Source organism: Penicillium vulpinum, assembly GCF_028829585.1.
Source record: "Penicillium vulpinum strain IBT 29486 chromosome Unknown utg000001l_segment0_segment0, whole genome shotgun sequence".
NCBI classification, from domain to species: Eukaryota; Fungi; Ascomycota; class Eurotiomycetes; order Eurotiales; family Aspergillaceae; genus Penicillium; species Penicillium vulpinum.
Genome location: NW_026643241.1, coordinates 6087263 through 6102561, shown reverse-complemented (window position 1 = coordinate 6102561; position 15299 = coordinate 6087263). Strand labels below are relative to the sequence as shown.

The window sequence follows — 15299 nt, the reverse complement described above, 5'->3', positions numbered from 1 at the left end:
CAAAAGAGAAGGCTGGAAGAATGCGCAAATGCAAAGGATGCGAAATGCTAGTTGGAACGAGAGAGAGAGAGAGAGAGAGAGAGAGAGAGAGAGAGAGAGAGAGAGAGGAGGGTAGAAGAAAAGAAAATCAGCAAGGATTCGTACCGGACGAATCGCAGTGTAACGTATGAACGCCCAACTTGTATGCTAGATGCAATGAGACTTGAGACCCAAAACGTGGTGCTGTGAAGGCACTCACACGTGGACTAGCCACAGACATGATGTAGGGGTGAAAGATCAATGAGTATCGTGTTTTCGATGAAAAATGCCAAAGAAAGTACTGAGGCGGTGGCGCATTTTGCCCTTGTTGGGGGTTGAGTTGAGAGCTTCGGGGAGTGAAGACTCCGGCCTCTTTTTGTGGGTGCTGTTATGCTGTGCGATGCGGGAATTTGAGGCAGGAGGACCTCGATCTACCCCCGTGTTTGATTTGCCGTTTTCCCTTTCTGTTGCTTTAGACTGAGCAATTCGGGATATATCCTCCATATCAGCGGAATATTGTTGAGGAGAAGGAGGACGAGAGACAACGATATCGCGACCGTTCTCGCCCGAGGTGGTGAACATGCTATGTCGGTTCAGTCGAGTGCTAAGCCCAGACGCGGATCGTTGTTTCGCTCGATCCATGAATGCAGCACCGGTGGAGTTGGAGCGCTTGGAAAAACTGCTGGATTGTTTTCCATCCATGCCTGGGGTGGTGGAACGGCGTACAGTGGAAAACGACATGCACCGTTTACCACCTTCATCGATATAAGGGAAAGGATGAGTTTCATTCTTGGCGGTCGTCGGAGATGCATATTTTACAGAGGTCGGAGACACGGTCGACTTTGCACCGGACGAAGACACTGGGTCACCGTATCGGAAGTTGTCTGACCACCCCTCACGAAAGGCGACCCAGATGCCGGTCATGATAATCAAAGTTCGCATTCCATCATCAAGAGTGACTAAGCTCTCATCAAGGGGAATTTCTGCATCCGAGGCATCACTCACGACTGACATTCCTGAGCTTGGAGTCGTGGGACCGGTGCCAGACCGAACAGCCGTGGAATATTCATCATTGACTTCTAATTGATTTCGAGTCATGGATGCAAGAACGGGATGCCGGCGAGTAGTAGGATCGATGACGCTGAAAGTGAAGCGTTTGCCATCCTCACGCAATTGTGTCCCGATGGGCGCACTCATCCGTCGATTCCTCCCACCACGCAAAGCCCATCGCACGATTTGCACGCCGCTATCCGTTTGAGCGACAAACTCGTAAGACCCACTTGGGAGAGGCGAAGCTTCCCAGACAGGCCCAAAGTTCATACATATGTCCGCCTTTCCTTTCAATCGAGCATCTTCTTCATGTTTTTGACAGATCGTGGCCACTACCTCACGATGATCCTCGTCTTCATCCTCCGAGCTGACACGTTTTTCAGGAATGCTGTCCACCGTCCGGTCATATTGTTCGCTCAACACCACGATGAGGTCATATGGACCCAATCCATTTCTGGGCCGATAAATAGCCGGGAACCTGTGAGCGAATAGTGGCCGGTAAGACGTCGATGGCAAGATATCAACCACAGGTAGTGGCCGAGGGGCTTGTGACACCTGTTGTAGCTGTAGAAGGAGCTTAGGACGAAGTCTCAACCGCTTGTGGTGAGCGTGAGTTGCGGGATGGGCGAACTGATATGATGTCTTGGGTCGAGACTTCCGACCTGTAGTTGAACGGGAGACCCGGGGCCTGGCGACAACAGGAGCCGATTTGGTGGAAGCTTCACCCGAGTCGGAGGCCGACTCAATCGGACTCATCATTGCTGATACAAGCCCTGTACGATCAGTAGAACCATCAGAGAGCCTGGGAGAACTGTAGAAGGTGTGTAATAATGGTAAAGATGACAGTAAAAAGGTAGGCGAGTAGGTAGAACACGTAGAAGGCTGGGGTTCTGATTGATGACCAGGTTCATTTGCATGGGCTGCTGCGGCGTCCGCTGTGAGGCCAAGATTCAACAGCATTCTTGAGCCCTAGCGGAGCCACATTGGTGTTGAAGAGCCAAATTTTGGGATTTCATCCAAACCAGATTGTAGTCATGAATAGCCCGTATTCAAACGCGTCAGCTGCGGGGGATATTCAGCCCTAGAAGTATGTGTGGGGAAGCCTAATATCACGGCAAATAGGTTCAAAGGGACATGCAAAGTCAAAGATTGTAAAGAGCTGCAAGATGTGTAGAACAAAGAAGAAGCAAGGGGGGAAGTTTTGAAAGATTGAAAGAAAAGAGAGAGATGTTTTAGTGCAAGAGCAATAAAGGTCTTAATATGAATGAGGCGGTCAGCCTTATAGAGAGCTATGAGGGGAAAAAAAAGAAAAAAAAAAGCAAAGAAAAATAAAGAGAATAGTAATATAAAAAAAAAAAAAAACAAGACAGTACTGCGTAGGTGGAACCGATACACAAAATTGATCGGAAGGTAGATATATTTTCAGCTTGTTTCCATGTTTTTTTAATGAGATTATAATAAGTTTAATGCTTTTAATATAATATACATAGCTTTTAATGCATAAAATACTTTATGCCTGTCAGCGGGATCGGTTATTATATGGAATCCGACCAGATCCGAGTTCCGTGACGATCATTCATAGTAAAATCAGACAAGGATTTTAGTCTTGGCAAGTATTAGTCCGAGGTTGCTTTCGGTTTCGGTATGAGCCCATATACAGTATTTGTCTTAGTTCTAGATATTGTCACGTTCAAAAACAGAATTTTCCTATGGATAAGAGGGATTTTTGATTACATATTATTGAAGTCGGACAAATTGAATGTGCCGAAAGGCGTTTGCCCCAGTTGATTATTAGCGCTTACTAAAAGTATACCTTGTAAGCCCTCAGGAGAGCTGGGCACACAAAAAGTCTTGGAATAATAATCCTTGGCAAAAAAAAAAAAAAAAAGAAATCCTTGGCAAATTGTGCTATATGTATGGTACAACATAGCACACGATATTATAGGGCTGAAGCTCCAAGGTTAATTCCTAGTCTTTAGAATCATCTTTTTCAATAATACTATATCTTTTGTTAAAAAGTCTAGAATCGCCACTCCGACGTAAGAAAGGTCAGAGGTCGGCCCCGCTCCCCCGGTCCCGTGATGACTAATTATGTATTTTAATGCAAGCCTTTCACCTCCCTAGCTTACCTCGGCAGACCGAGAAACTGTAAAACGGGAACAGTCGCGAGGTACTCCGTAACCATCCCGACATCTAGATCGCTTGTCAACCCGATCTTATTAGACATTCCTAATTAGGAACCTTGGAAAACTTTCCGAGGTCTCATTCACACCTGGAAGTCACTGGAAAAACACGGGCTATCATGGCTCCGGTCCAACCTACCACAAGACCACCACCATTGTTTGCCAAATTATTACGATTGGACAACCCAATTCGAAGTTTGACACTTGCCTTTTGGTCATGGAAGGTCTTGTTGTACATCGTCGTTGCCGCTTGTCCAGGATCAGGCTATGATACCTCCACCTCCTTGATCTCATATGCTGCCGACCCATCAACGGTTACCTCCGAGTCTCTCTCGGGTCCCCTTAAATTTGCCAGATGGGACAGCATCTACTTCCTGCATATCGCCGAAAAGGGATATCTGTTTGAGCAAGAATGGGCCTTTGGCTGGGGCTACACTAAGCTTCTATCTATCTTTGCTTCCGGTACATAATTCCCCTCTATTATTTTACCCGTATTGGGTATCTCATTTTAAACACGGACTAATGCCATGAATAGGTATTCGTCTCTCTGGGGGAGATGCTGGCCCTGCTAGCACTGCAATGGTGGGAGTGGTTCTCTCCCACGTTGCCCATTATTTGTCGGTGTTGACGCTCTATCGTCTGTCAGCCAATATCTTTGGTCATGCGACTGCCACCCAACATCTCATTTGCTTCCTATCTGCAGCTCTCCACATAATTTCGCCAGCGGGCGCTTTTATGTCCGCGCCCTATGGAGAGTCGATAGTCTCTTTTTTGAACTTCGCTGGATTTTACCTCTATTCATCATCTCTCATTGCCGAACGCAATGGGGTAACGCGTTTGCGAGATATTCGGGTTCTCACATCTGCGGTTTTGTTCGCGGCTGCCACAATGGTCCGTAGTAATGGGGTTCTCAGCGGGTTCCTATTTGCCTATGATGCGGCAGTTTTGGCTTGGAAGATCTTGACTAAAGGGCCTACACTCCACACCATTCTTCGTCTTGCAGTGATCATTTTTGGTGGCTGTATCGTAGGATCTGGGTTAGTCATTCCTCAAATCCTGGCCTATCGCATGTACTGTGTGTCCGAGGGCGATATTCGGCCATGGTGTGAGTGGAGTTTGCCTAGCGTCTACGGCTGGGTTCAAAACCATTACTGGTAAGCATTTTGATTTGCATCTGAATACCATTGTCTTCTCTCTTACTGATTATAATAGGAATGTTGGGTTCTTGGGATATTGGACCGTCTCCAATATACCTCTTTTCCTGCTGGCGGCGCCTATGTTGGCCATTCTATGCCGATCCACTTTGTGGGCATTGCAAAGTCCTTCCTCCTCCTCAACGAGCCCGGGGTCAATGCTCGTTCGGCTGGCAGTTCCCCAGGGTTTGCTGGCTGTCATGGCATTAACCAGTTATCATGTCCAGATCATCAACCGCATCTCGTCGGGGTATCCCTTGTGGTACTGGTATTTGGTTACCAGCGCTGTAGATCTCAGTTCGAGCTCACCCAAGCAAAGTCGGACACTTGTAGCTGCTGTGTATAGCATGGTGGCCTACGCGTTGATCCAGGGGGTTCTTTTCGGTTCTTTCCTGCCTCCAGCATGAAAGAGGAAAAAATAATTAGCGATGACCCGGCTCGATATTGTTCCGAGTCACCTACTATGTATATCGATATGACATGACCTAGACCGCTGTGAATGGACCCCCCAAAAGAAAAGGCAGCCATTCTGAATTGTTGCGCAATATTATGCTTGCGTAAGGCTGTCTGCCTAAGTTGGGGTAAAACACCTGGGCACGCAGTCGCCCACTTAACTGAACGATTATAAATTGGAAAATGATGCGAAATAAAAGAAACAGAATCTCACATATATCTTTCCTAAAAGACGACCAAAAGCAAATCCTCTAGAGCTATTGTATATCTTTAGTCTACACATCTTTCCACGCGGCTCACTCTACAGAGGCCAAGCTTTAAGGTTGTTACGTATAATTATGTCATCACAACCTCGACCCGTGGACTTATCTCCCCTTTGAACTCTTGACCTTCAACATTTAGGCATTTCAAGACGAAAAGAAGAAAAGCAGGCTGAAATCTTGAACTGCTCAATTACGCATCTGAGCCTATCATATTCCCCTTCGCCTGGCGAGAAAAAAAGGTACCTCATGCGAACAAAGCTGTGTGAATTACAATCTCCGGTTCCAAATTCCGCGCTTTTCGGAGTAGGAGCTTCAGAGTTTCATTAGAAGTACGCTTTCCTTTGAAACTTGCTCTGTCATCGATACTGCATGGGCAAAGAGATACCCCCGTGAAACGTCGACGTTGCTGACGTATTGCTGCCAGAGCTCACCCGACGGCAACGGCTACTCCCTCATCTCATCTCCACCTCGTGTCGACCATTCCCTACCTCTCATCCGACCATGGAAGCCTCCAGCCCCAAAGCGATTCTCACATCCGACAATTTCCATCATGCACAAGAGCTCTCCCGGGCGACCTCACCCGGTGGTGATCCCGTCGCCGTGAATGGCGAAGGCGAACCGATAGCCCGGGTGCGACCCCGTACCTATCCATACTTCAAATATCTTCCATACCAGCTCGAGGATGAAACTGAGCGGAATCAAAATCTGCGAGAGATCTTGAATCAGCTCTATATTGCAGTGGAGGCCGGCGACTTCAATCCCGGAGCCGTGCACTGGACACGCGAGCTACGCGGCTGGCTGTCACTCAAGTTCGATCCTACTCGGGCACAGCGCATAAGCCTTGTAAAATTGTATTTTGAGCTTGCACTTGCTCCTGGAATTGACCCGTCGGTTGCTGAGCGATTCTCGAGCATGTTCATGCTTCTCACCAAGCGCAAGCATTATCTAAGACCAGTCAAAGACCTCGTGTTAGATTGGAAGCCTCTATACAAGGAGCTCAAGGCTTTTGTCCTCCCCACCGAGTCTGGCCTTGTTCACTCCACCAACCTAAAGCGGAATGTCAAGACCTTGACCAAGCTTTGCGCATTTGCTCAATTATTCATTGATCCGTGTGAAGTTCCCGCTATGCTCGAAGAGTTCTTGCCTCATTATACCACATCATTCTCAGAAGGTGCCTTTGTTGTCGCCGGGCTCATTAATTTGCTGCTTCCGACATCCCCGGCTCCCGACTCGCGACCGGATCTCCTACCACAGAGCTATCTACCTACACATTTCCATTTGTGGTCATTGGTCGGTAGGTCAAAAACATTTGACACAACATATCTGGACTATCTTTCCCGATTGGCCCGAGATTCTCTGCCGGCCGCTCACATTCCTTTCTCCGAGCATGGTATTTTCACAAAGGAACAGTCTGCTCTCATTTTCACCGCGATACTGAGGTTGTTGGAAATCCCCGTCGGACAATCCACATCCCCGTATAGTGCCCTAGTAGATATCTCATCTGGTCTGGGTATTATGCTTGATCGAGATGGGCGGAAACACCCGGTTGCTCATCATATTGCGCGGTGGATTGTGTTGTCGCTTTCCCCCGCTTGTGTGGATTCCGAGGTTTCAATTCTCACGCAGCTGGAAGGTCTTATCCAAGCTGTTGAGACGTTCTTCCATCCTTCAAACTCGGGCCATTGGACCAAAACCCTGTCACAGCTGGTTTATTACCTGACCGATTTCTTCGTCATGCGTTGGAATCGCGAACAATCCGGTGAGATGGATGTCCCACCAGAGCGACGGTTGAACGAGGCCCTGAAGCGGCGGTTTGTCTTGTGCATTCGCGACGTAATCTTCATGGGCATATATGCTAAGAGCAGTACTGCAATGACCTTCTCCCTGTCGACCTTGCAAGGCCTGGCCTACTTAGAACCGCATCTCATCATACCCGGTGCTTTGCAGAGAATTTATCCTGCGCTGCAAGGTCTTGTCGAAGTGCACCGGACTGCATCCTCCCTTCGGGCTATGACATCGCTCTCTCGTATCATTTCGCGCACCAAGGGTTATCGCTGTCACATGACAACTTTGCTGGGTCTGACACTACCTGGAATTGACGCGAATGATCTTGAAAAATCGCTTCATGCTCTCTCATTCATCCAATCAGCCTGTTACAATATTCCAATGGTCGACTTGACCAAAGGGCGAGATGACGTCAACTGCAACATGCTTGCCATGCAATGGATCTCAGGTGAAATGGAGAGGATGGAAGAGCAAGGGTCCGATGTACAGCTTGGTTATGACACAGAACTGGATGATGAGACCGAGGAATTGATCTTGCGTTCTTCGACATGTGGTTTCGGAGACTTCACGATAGCTTTCCTGGGTCGTGTCTTCACACTCTTAGAAAATCTGCCAGACGTCTCCAGAGTTCGAAACGGTTCACCCGAAGAGAATATCGTGAACACACTTCCCGCCACGTTCATGCCTTTGCTCGCCTCTTTGTCTCCGGAGTATTACGATATCGCTTTGGGGAAAATTGTGGATTTTGTATCCAACCATGTTATCCACCAAGCTCGTGATGCAATGGCTTTCATCTGCAACGCCCTATGCAAGGTTAACCCCGAGAAGGCCCTCAAGCGTTTCATCCCTGTCTTGACTGCAGCTATCCGCACTGAGATCGAAGATAATGGCGCTGGATCAACCCGAACTACAGGAACTGATGTTTTGCCTCGTGACCGAGGTCTGGTCTGGAATGTCAGTATGCTGAGCATGTGTGTGGTGCATGTCGGCAGCGCCGTCATCACCCACCGCCAAGAACTGTTCGACATTGCAGTATACATGCAACAGAACTGCCGCGGAATTCCCACAGTTCATATTTCCAACTTCATTCATCACCTTTTGCTCAACCTGACTGGTACCTACACTAATGATTTCTCACTTTATGAACCTTCGGTCAAAGCGAACGGCATCGAGCCGAAACTCTGGAGTTACCAAGCTGATGTGAACAACCTCAACATCAATTGGCATGTGCCAACGCGTCAGGAAATTGAGTTTGCTGTCGATGTCTTCAAGATCCAAACAGAGACGGCTTTGAAGTCGCTATCCGCACTGACTCATGAGACATCAAGTGTCAAACGTGATGGAAGCGGCAAGGACTGGTCAGATGAGGTTACTCGGAACCTCGTACTCCTGCGACTCGTCTTGTCTGGAGTTTCTGTCCTCTTTGACCCCAAAGCCGCATCAAACACAACACAAGGACCCTCAAATGGCACCTCCGGGGATGTCGAGATGGGGGATGATTCAGGTGTTTCCAATGACGTTGATAATGATACCGAGGCTGTCCTGGACAGCTCTGATGATGCTATAATCAGACAGGCTTTCACCTACCCCACTGGATATGCCCTTAAGGAGGGAGACCCGTTATATACTACCATCCATGAACTCCGTGAGCGAACTGGCTGGGTCTTGCATGATGTACACCGGTTCTTGAGCGATAATCAAGAGGATGACGTTCCTTGCTTTGGGGCTTTGTATTCTGCCTTCAGATCGTGGTTTGTTGATGTGGGCATTGAGAGGTCTGCTCATGTGCTCGACCGAGTTACTCGCCTCTTAGCCGCAGACATTCATCCTTACAAGATGAGCGGTATGCGAAAAGATTACCCCAGAGCCCTGCTTGTACGCAGAGCCAACGTGTATCACCTTCAGCGCCTGCGACACAACGCTTCTCCCCGTCCTCGGTCTAAGCTTGATGAGATTCTTCTCCTTGATATTGCTGAATCTTGCGTCTCCGTCTACACAGAAACACGCCGCAACGCTCAAAATGCAGGCGAGTCGGCACTTAAGGCAGTCTATGGCGGTAGATTGCTCGTCATCCCCCCTCTGCTCACGGCTCTGCAAAGGGGTGTCAAGGAAAATGATCATGCACGCATCAAGGGAGCGCTCTACTCGCTGCTTCTGAGTAGCATAGCCAAAACTGTTGGACGGCATTGGAAGTATGCGCCTGCCGTGATCAGGACGTTTATCGATGCCAGCGCCGTTGATAAGCCTTCCGTCCAGAAGATTTGCTCTACTGCAGTCTTCCAGGTAATGGATTATGGTCGCGCGATGGAGCGAATGGCTATCCTAGATAAAGAAATTGTGGAGGCAATTGCTCCTATTGAAGATGTCACCGGGCAGATCGAGAAAAAGCGCGCGGTTGTCAACAGCAAGCGCGTTGCTATCGAGGAAAAGAAAGCTGACTTGGCCGAAGAGCTGGTCAACCTGGCACGAGTATCCCATTGGAAGATTGCCAGTCGTGCTGCGACCATCGTCATCACTATGGGTCTCCGCTTTGACTATATCGCCAGCGACAACTTGATCGACCTGATGACCCTCGGGTCTATTGACGACCACCCTGGCTTGCGAGGCATGTACTCCCAGGCTCTCATTGCGTTATTCACTATGATTGATGTACGAGCCATCTGCACTCACGAGTACAAGAATTACATTCTTGGTCATCAGCGTTTCCCCTCAAAGATCAAGGTTGCAACAAAACCCTATGAGAAAGGATACACCCAAGAATATCTTTCGAGCTTTGCGAAGCCTGAAGCGGAGTACTACGTTGATCACGACTTCCCGGGCTGGCTTGTGTGGGGCAAGACCATGCCGGCTTACAAGTCTAATGTAGCACGGGACATCGAATATGACGATGTTGAATGGAAGGTTCGCACCAAGATGGGCAAGTTGTTCACTCGCCAGTGGTTCGCCAAGTTCTTCATGTACTTGAAGCAAGAGCCGCGGGACCCATCTGCTGATAAGTTCCGCATGTCCTGTGCCATGATGCTTCTCTACGCATTCGAGCTCATGATCCGGGATGGGCTTACAGCCGCCTCGTTTGAAGAAATCCAAGAAGAGATCAAGGAAGTCTTCGAAGACGGCAGTGATAAGCACCAACATCGGGCCACGGCTGAAATACTTGGGGCTTTGATCTCCTCTGTGACGGATACAGGTGTGGAGAAGCGGACCATGGTCTGGGAGTATGCATTCCCTATTGTGCGAAAAATCTTCACCGATGGACTCACTCCTGAGAACTCTGGCTACTGGACAACATTCCTTCACATGATCCTTCAATGCCGGGATCCTCGCCGTGCCTGGCCGTTGGTCGATTGGCTATCCAGCTTCCGTCTTGATATGACGACCAACGCAGCATTCAAGGAAAGTTCAAAAATCAACCTCTTGCATCAATGTATCATCGATTCTGGTTGGCACTACCAGCTTGAAAAGCCCATCGTGGAAGATTTCCTTGGACATTTGGACCACCCGTACAAGGGCGTCCGCGAGGCAATGGGTCAAACCCTTGCAACTATTTATCGCACGAGGTACCACGAGTCCTACCCTGATGTTCAGCATCTTCTCGAGGCCCAGAAATCCTCCTCTTCTGTTGGCGCATACCCATATCCACCCACTGAGGACTTCACGAAGGTGATTCGTGGAGTTTTTAGTCAAATTGAGGAATGGCGGAAGGCCAGAACTCCTGGTCAACAGACACCCTCCTCGTATACCTCGGGTAGCAAAACTGTTCTCCTTTGGCTGGACTCGACTTTGTCTTCTCATGAGTGTACCCAGCTTGTCCCCTTCTTCCCCGAGGTCTTTACCGCGCAGCTCCTGCACATGATGGATGTGAAGGAAGACCCAGAGCTTCAGTCCCTCGCATACCACGTTTTCCGCCATCTCCCTAACATCCCGTACCCAGCCGAGAAAAACTCCGAATTTATCCAATCTCTCATCCGCATCGGACAAACATCCCCATCATGGCACCAGCGCCTGCGTATCATGATCAACATCCAAATCATCTACTTCCGCCGCCTGTTTCTGCTCGACCCCGCAGACCGCGACAAGCTCTTTGAGTGTATCGCCTCCATGCTTGAAGACCCGCAGCATGAAGTCCGTGCCGGTGCCTCGGCCACACTATCTGGTATGGTCCGATGCTCGCCCGTCTTCCTGCGGGAAAAGATGGTCAGTCGCTTCCATGAACGCTTCACGAAGCTTCTGGTAGACAACCCTCTCCCTAAGAAGCCTAAGAACTTCCGCTCAGGAATTGCTTCCTCCGCTGTGTCATCTGGCGCTGGAACCCCTACCCCCGAGCATAACCGCCTGATTATTGTTCGCCACGGCGCTGTGCTGGGACTTGGCGCTCTGATCCAGGCCTTCCCCTACAACAGTCCTCCGCCTCACTGGATGCCCGAGGCATTGACTTCGCTCAGTATTCGCGCGGCCAATGATCCTGGCATCGTTGGCTCGAGCGTGAAGTCGATTATCAGCGAGTTCAAGAAGACTAGACAAGATACTTGGCACATTGATGCAAAGGTTCGTGCTTATGATTCTACCCCCAATCCTCTTTTAAAGCAACGGCTAACAATTATTATTATAGGCTTTCACATCGGATCAGCTAGAAGACTTATCAGGTGTTCTATGGAAGAGCTACTTCGCGTAGATGGAACTTGGGTATTTGCCATTTTTCGATTTCATTAGATTGGCGGGGGGTATCTCATTGGTTCTCTGGCCAAACAACTCCTAATAGCAATGTGATTAATGGCGGTTCGTATATATTCCTCGGTCTCCCTGCATCATGAGCTCTCTGATAGGGTGGTCTGGTCTATCTTTAGTGCGGAAATGAAATACCGACAATATTTTTATTTGCTCTTCATATAGACACCGTGGAATTCTCTGCATTTGAGGGTATGGGTAGCTGGGAGCCTGTTTTTGGAAGAATAGACAGTGTGAATGAAATACATTTTGTGTTTAAAAGCTATAGCTATGTAATTACGCTTTGGTATGCCTCTTTTCTAATAAACCACAAGAAGCGAGTATGACAAGAAAATGAGTAACTAATGGACAATGCTGCTTATGCTTCATGATATGTGTCCAACGAGTAGCCAAGTCAGAAAATGAGGGTGATTAGCTTCTCAAATAGAGAAATTTGGAAGTTACTTTTGTTACTTTGGTCCCCTTCATTGATGGAATATGTTCACTAGAGCTGTAAGTAGGAAAATCCGATCTAATACTATTTACCAACCTTTAGAAAGTACTCGTATGTCCCATGGCATGGTACGTTGTACGACGAGCACGCGCAGTTTGTATATTAATGACAGAATGCCCCAAAGTCCCGGGTAATATCCAACATATAACTATCTTAGCACTCGTACAACTTTAGACGGTGTACTGTCATGTCTATCAGGTTGGATTCTAGGCATTACCCAAGTGTTAGTCGATGCAGTCAACACCGCGTAGTAATGACATCGTAGGCCTGCCTCCAAACTCTGTCTCGTAGATATTACGGTTAATCAGATTGCTTCTTGCTTCACTTCTTCACTCACATAACCTTGACTTGTTCATACAATAAATCCCTCGTTTTCATTCTCTGCTGATTGTTTCATCTCTCCACTTCGCTTTCCAATTTATCAAACACACACACCACGCAGATCTTGTGGCTTTCAAAGCCAAAGTATGCAATTATCCACCTTGTTACGTGACTGTCACTCGCTATGAAATTCCTCGCAAGAAACAGTATGCCGTCTCTATTTGACACCAGGCCGTCCGTCGCCCTACGGGATCGCCAATACACCTGCTTGCGCTGGCTGGGCTATCTCGCCTGCCTGGTCACCGTTATCCAGACAAGCTCATATCTCTTTGGGTACTCAGAGATAAATCTTATCCAAAATGTCTGTGCTTCGTTCCATCGCCCTGGGATCCTTCGGCCCGGTCAATATCATGGGATTGTCGGCATGGGGGACAAGGTAGCAAGCGAAGACTCACCTGAGCCAGATGTGTTGGGCATGGCACATGATCGGAGGTTTGTACCTATTCCAAGTTATGGGTATATTGATATAAGACTGTGCTAAAAATTATCCCTATATTAGAGACAAGCAATTCTATCTCGGTGGTACCTTAACCCTAACCAGTATCGAGTCTGCCAACGCCTCTCACCCAGTCCCGTTTATCTACGACCCGTACCCAGCATACAACAGTCGAGAATGGAAGAAGCTGTTCCACGGAAAGTTCCAACCTTGCCTCGGACCCAGGAATCGTTATCTCAACCGCAGGTCTATAGAAGATATGATCCAAGTCTACAAGGGCCAACAAGCCGGGTTCCCAGCACCACGATTCGGATCGTACGAGGTATTGGATCTAGATGGAAACGTTTGCACAGACAGGTACTCCCGCTTTGGGCTATATGGATATGATAGCGATGGCGAGGACGAAGTGCCAGGCTTCACGCGCCCTCCCGCAGTGCCGTGGTGCGAGATTGATTGGCACAGGCTGCAAACCCTCTGCCTGGAAAGAAATGCAGACAGATACGAGTCAACTGAGACAGCCCACACTTCAAACCAGACCCCGCTAGCCTTCGATCTTCCTCAGATTCCTCACAACTTATGGAAGCCACCTGGGGGTGCTTCGGGGGTGAAACAATTTCAACCTCGCTCGGCAGTACTGATTCGAGCTTGGATTGGGCTTGACTGGAAGCCTCATCATCGCGAATACCTTCGGGCTTTGATTATGGAACTTTCCTTGCATTCTGGTGGAGAATATCAGATCTATCTCCTGTGTCATGTCAAGGAAAACGAGATGCCCATATTTTCCGATATCAAGACCATCAACCGGCTCAAGAATTCCATACCCGAAGAATTTCGGAATATGGCTCTTTTCTTCAACAACAAAATGCTGGAAGCTTGGTATCCCAAGATTGAAGAACACAGGTGAACCAACCCTTTTCCATTGGTGTCGAAGACAACTCTTACTAACAGTAACTTACAGTCCCCAACTCCAACACCACCAACCTCTACAGATATTCTCCCAGCTGTATCCCCACTTCGACTATTATTGGCAACTAGAAATGGACGGTCGTCACACAGGACACATCTACCATTTCCTAGACCGGGCAGTCTCATTCGCACGCCAACAACCCCGCAAATACCTCTGGGAACGCAACGCCTACTTCTACACCCCCGGCGCACACGGCAACTGGAGCCAATTCACGCAAATGGTGCACGAAAGCCTATCTGACAAGTCAAACCAGACAATCTGGGGCCCAGTATCTCGCACAGGGATCAGGCCACTGGGCCCCGAGCCGCCAGTGCCACACCCAGATCAAGACAACTACACCTGGGGCGTGGGCGAAGAAGCGGACTTCATAACATTCCTGCCAACCTTCAACCCACAAGATACACAGTGGACATTCCCGGACAAAATCTGGAACTTCAGATACGGCGAGGGCACGCCGCGCCGCGCCGCGGTCATCACAATGGGGCGGTACTCCAAGCGTCTGCTCGATCTGATCCACCACGCGCAGGCAACGAAGGGCCTCGGCCTTGCATCGGAGATGACAGGTGCATCGTGGGCTTTGTTCCATGGCCTTAAGGCTGTGCATGTTCCCCACCCTATCTATGCGGATGGACAGTGGACGCCGAGAGAACTGGCACGCATCTACAACCCTGGTCCACCGGAGAATATCAACGGGGGTCCTGATAGTATTTGGAATTTTGATCATATCTTTGATCATATTACGTACCGGCTTTCGTACATGTTCACGACGCATAGCGCGGAGGATTTGTACAGACGTTGGCTGGGGTTTAGGACTGCGGAGCATGAGGGTGGGAAAACGGTGAGTGGATTTTCTTCTGCTATTTTGGTTCTTTTTGGTCCTCTTTTTGAATTTTGAGAACAATTGACTGATTATCTGTTCTAGATATCTGAGGATCGCTATGGTCGGCATTGCTTTCCGTCTATGTTTCTTCATACGATCAAGAACACAGCTCAAAGGATGGGGCCAGACAGGGCTGTTCCTTGATCCATATCTATCTGGGGTTCGCTTGTTGACATCTCAGATTTCTTTTGCTTGGAGTTATCTGGCGTTCAGGTATAAGGCACATATGATTTGCTCCGATGTCTTAGAGAAATCTGAAGCCTTGTAATACCAATGTTGCATTGAGAAATCCTTTGTTCCAGATATGAAATTACTCAGAGATATATCGCAAAGCAAGTTCATTTGAGATACTAAAGTTATCCAATTGAGCTCTATTAAACAAATCGTCGAATTGCACGAAAACTGATTCAGCGCTGTATACATGAAGGAAAAGCAATGAAAAGGCCATCAAAACAGGCCAAAACTCAAAAAT

General features: G+C 48.4%; 4 protein-coding genes across 4 annotated transcripts; 3 read left to right on the top strand and 1 right to left on the bottom strand.

The window, feature by feature from the left end:
• Positions 1-276: 276 nt before the first annotated feature.
• Positions 277-2028, bottom strand: N7479_002178 (uncharacterized protein; the record flags this gene model as incomplete). The annotated part of the gene is made up of 1 exon (XM_057249875.1): positions 277-2028. The coding sequence occupies one exon, from the start codon at positions 2026-2028 to the stop codon at positions 277-279; it is 1752 nt and encodes a 583-aa protein (XP_057114307.1).
• A 1342-nt stretch (positions 2029-3370) lies between these two features.
• Positions 3371-4851, top strand: N7479_002177 (uncharacterized protein; the record flags this gene model as incomplete). The annotated part of the gene is made up of 3 exons (XM_057249874.1): positions 3371-3713; positions 3787-4405; positions 4464-4851. The coding sequence occupies 3 exons, from the start codon at positions 3371-3373 to the stop codon at positions 4849-4851; spliced, it is 1350 nt and encodes a 449-aa protein (XP_057114306.1).
• An 810-nt stretch (positions 4852-5661) lies between these two features.
• N7479_002176 (proteasome activator BLM10) lies at positions 5662-11617 on the top strand (the record flags this gene model as incomplete). The annotated part of the gene is made up of 2 exons (XM_057249873.1): positions 5662-11490; positions 11555-11617. The coding sequence occupies 2 exons, from the start codon at positions 5662-5664 to the stop codon at positions 11615-11617; spliced, it is 5892 nt and encodes a 1963-aa protein (XP_057114305.1).
• Positions 11618-12668: 1051 nt separating this feature from the next.
• N7479_002175 (DUF3405 domain-containing protein) lies at positions 12669-14971 on the top strand (the record flags this gene model as incomplete). The annotated part of the gene is made up of 4 exons (XM_057249872.1): positions 12669-12976; positions 13044-13880; positions 13939-14785; positions 14870-14971. 4 exons carry the CDS (start codon positions 12669-12671, stop codon positions 14969-14971), a joined length of 2094 nt encoding a protein of 697 aa, XP_057114304.1.
• Positions 14972-15299: the final 328 nt, after the last annotated feature.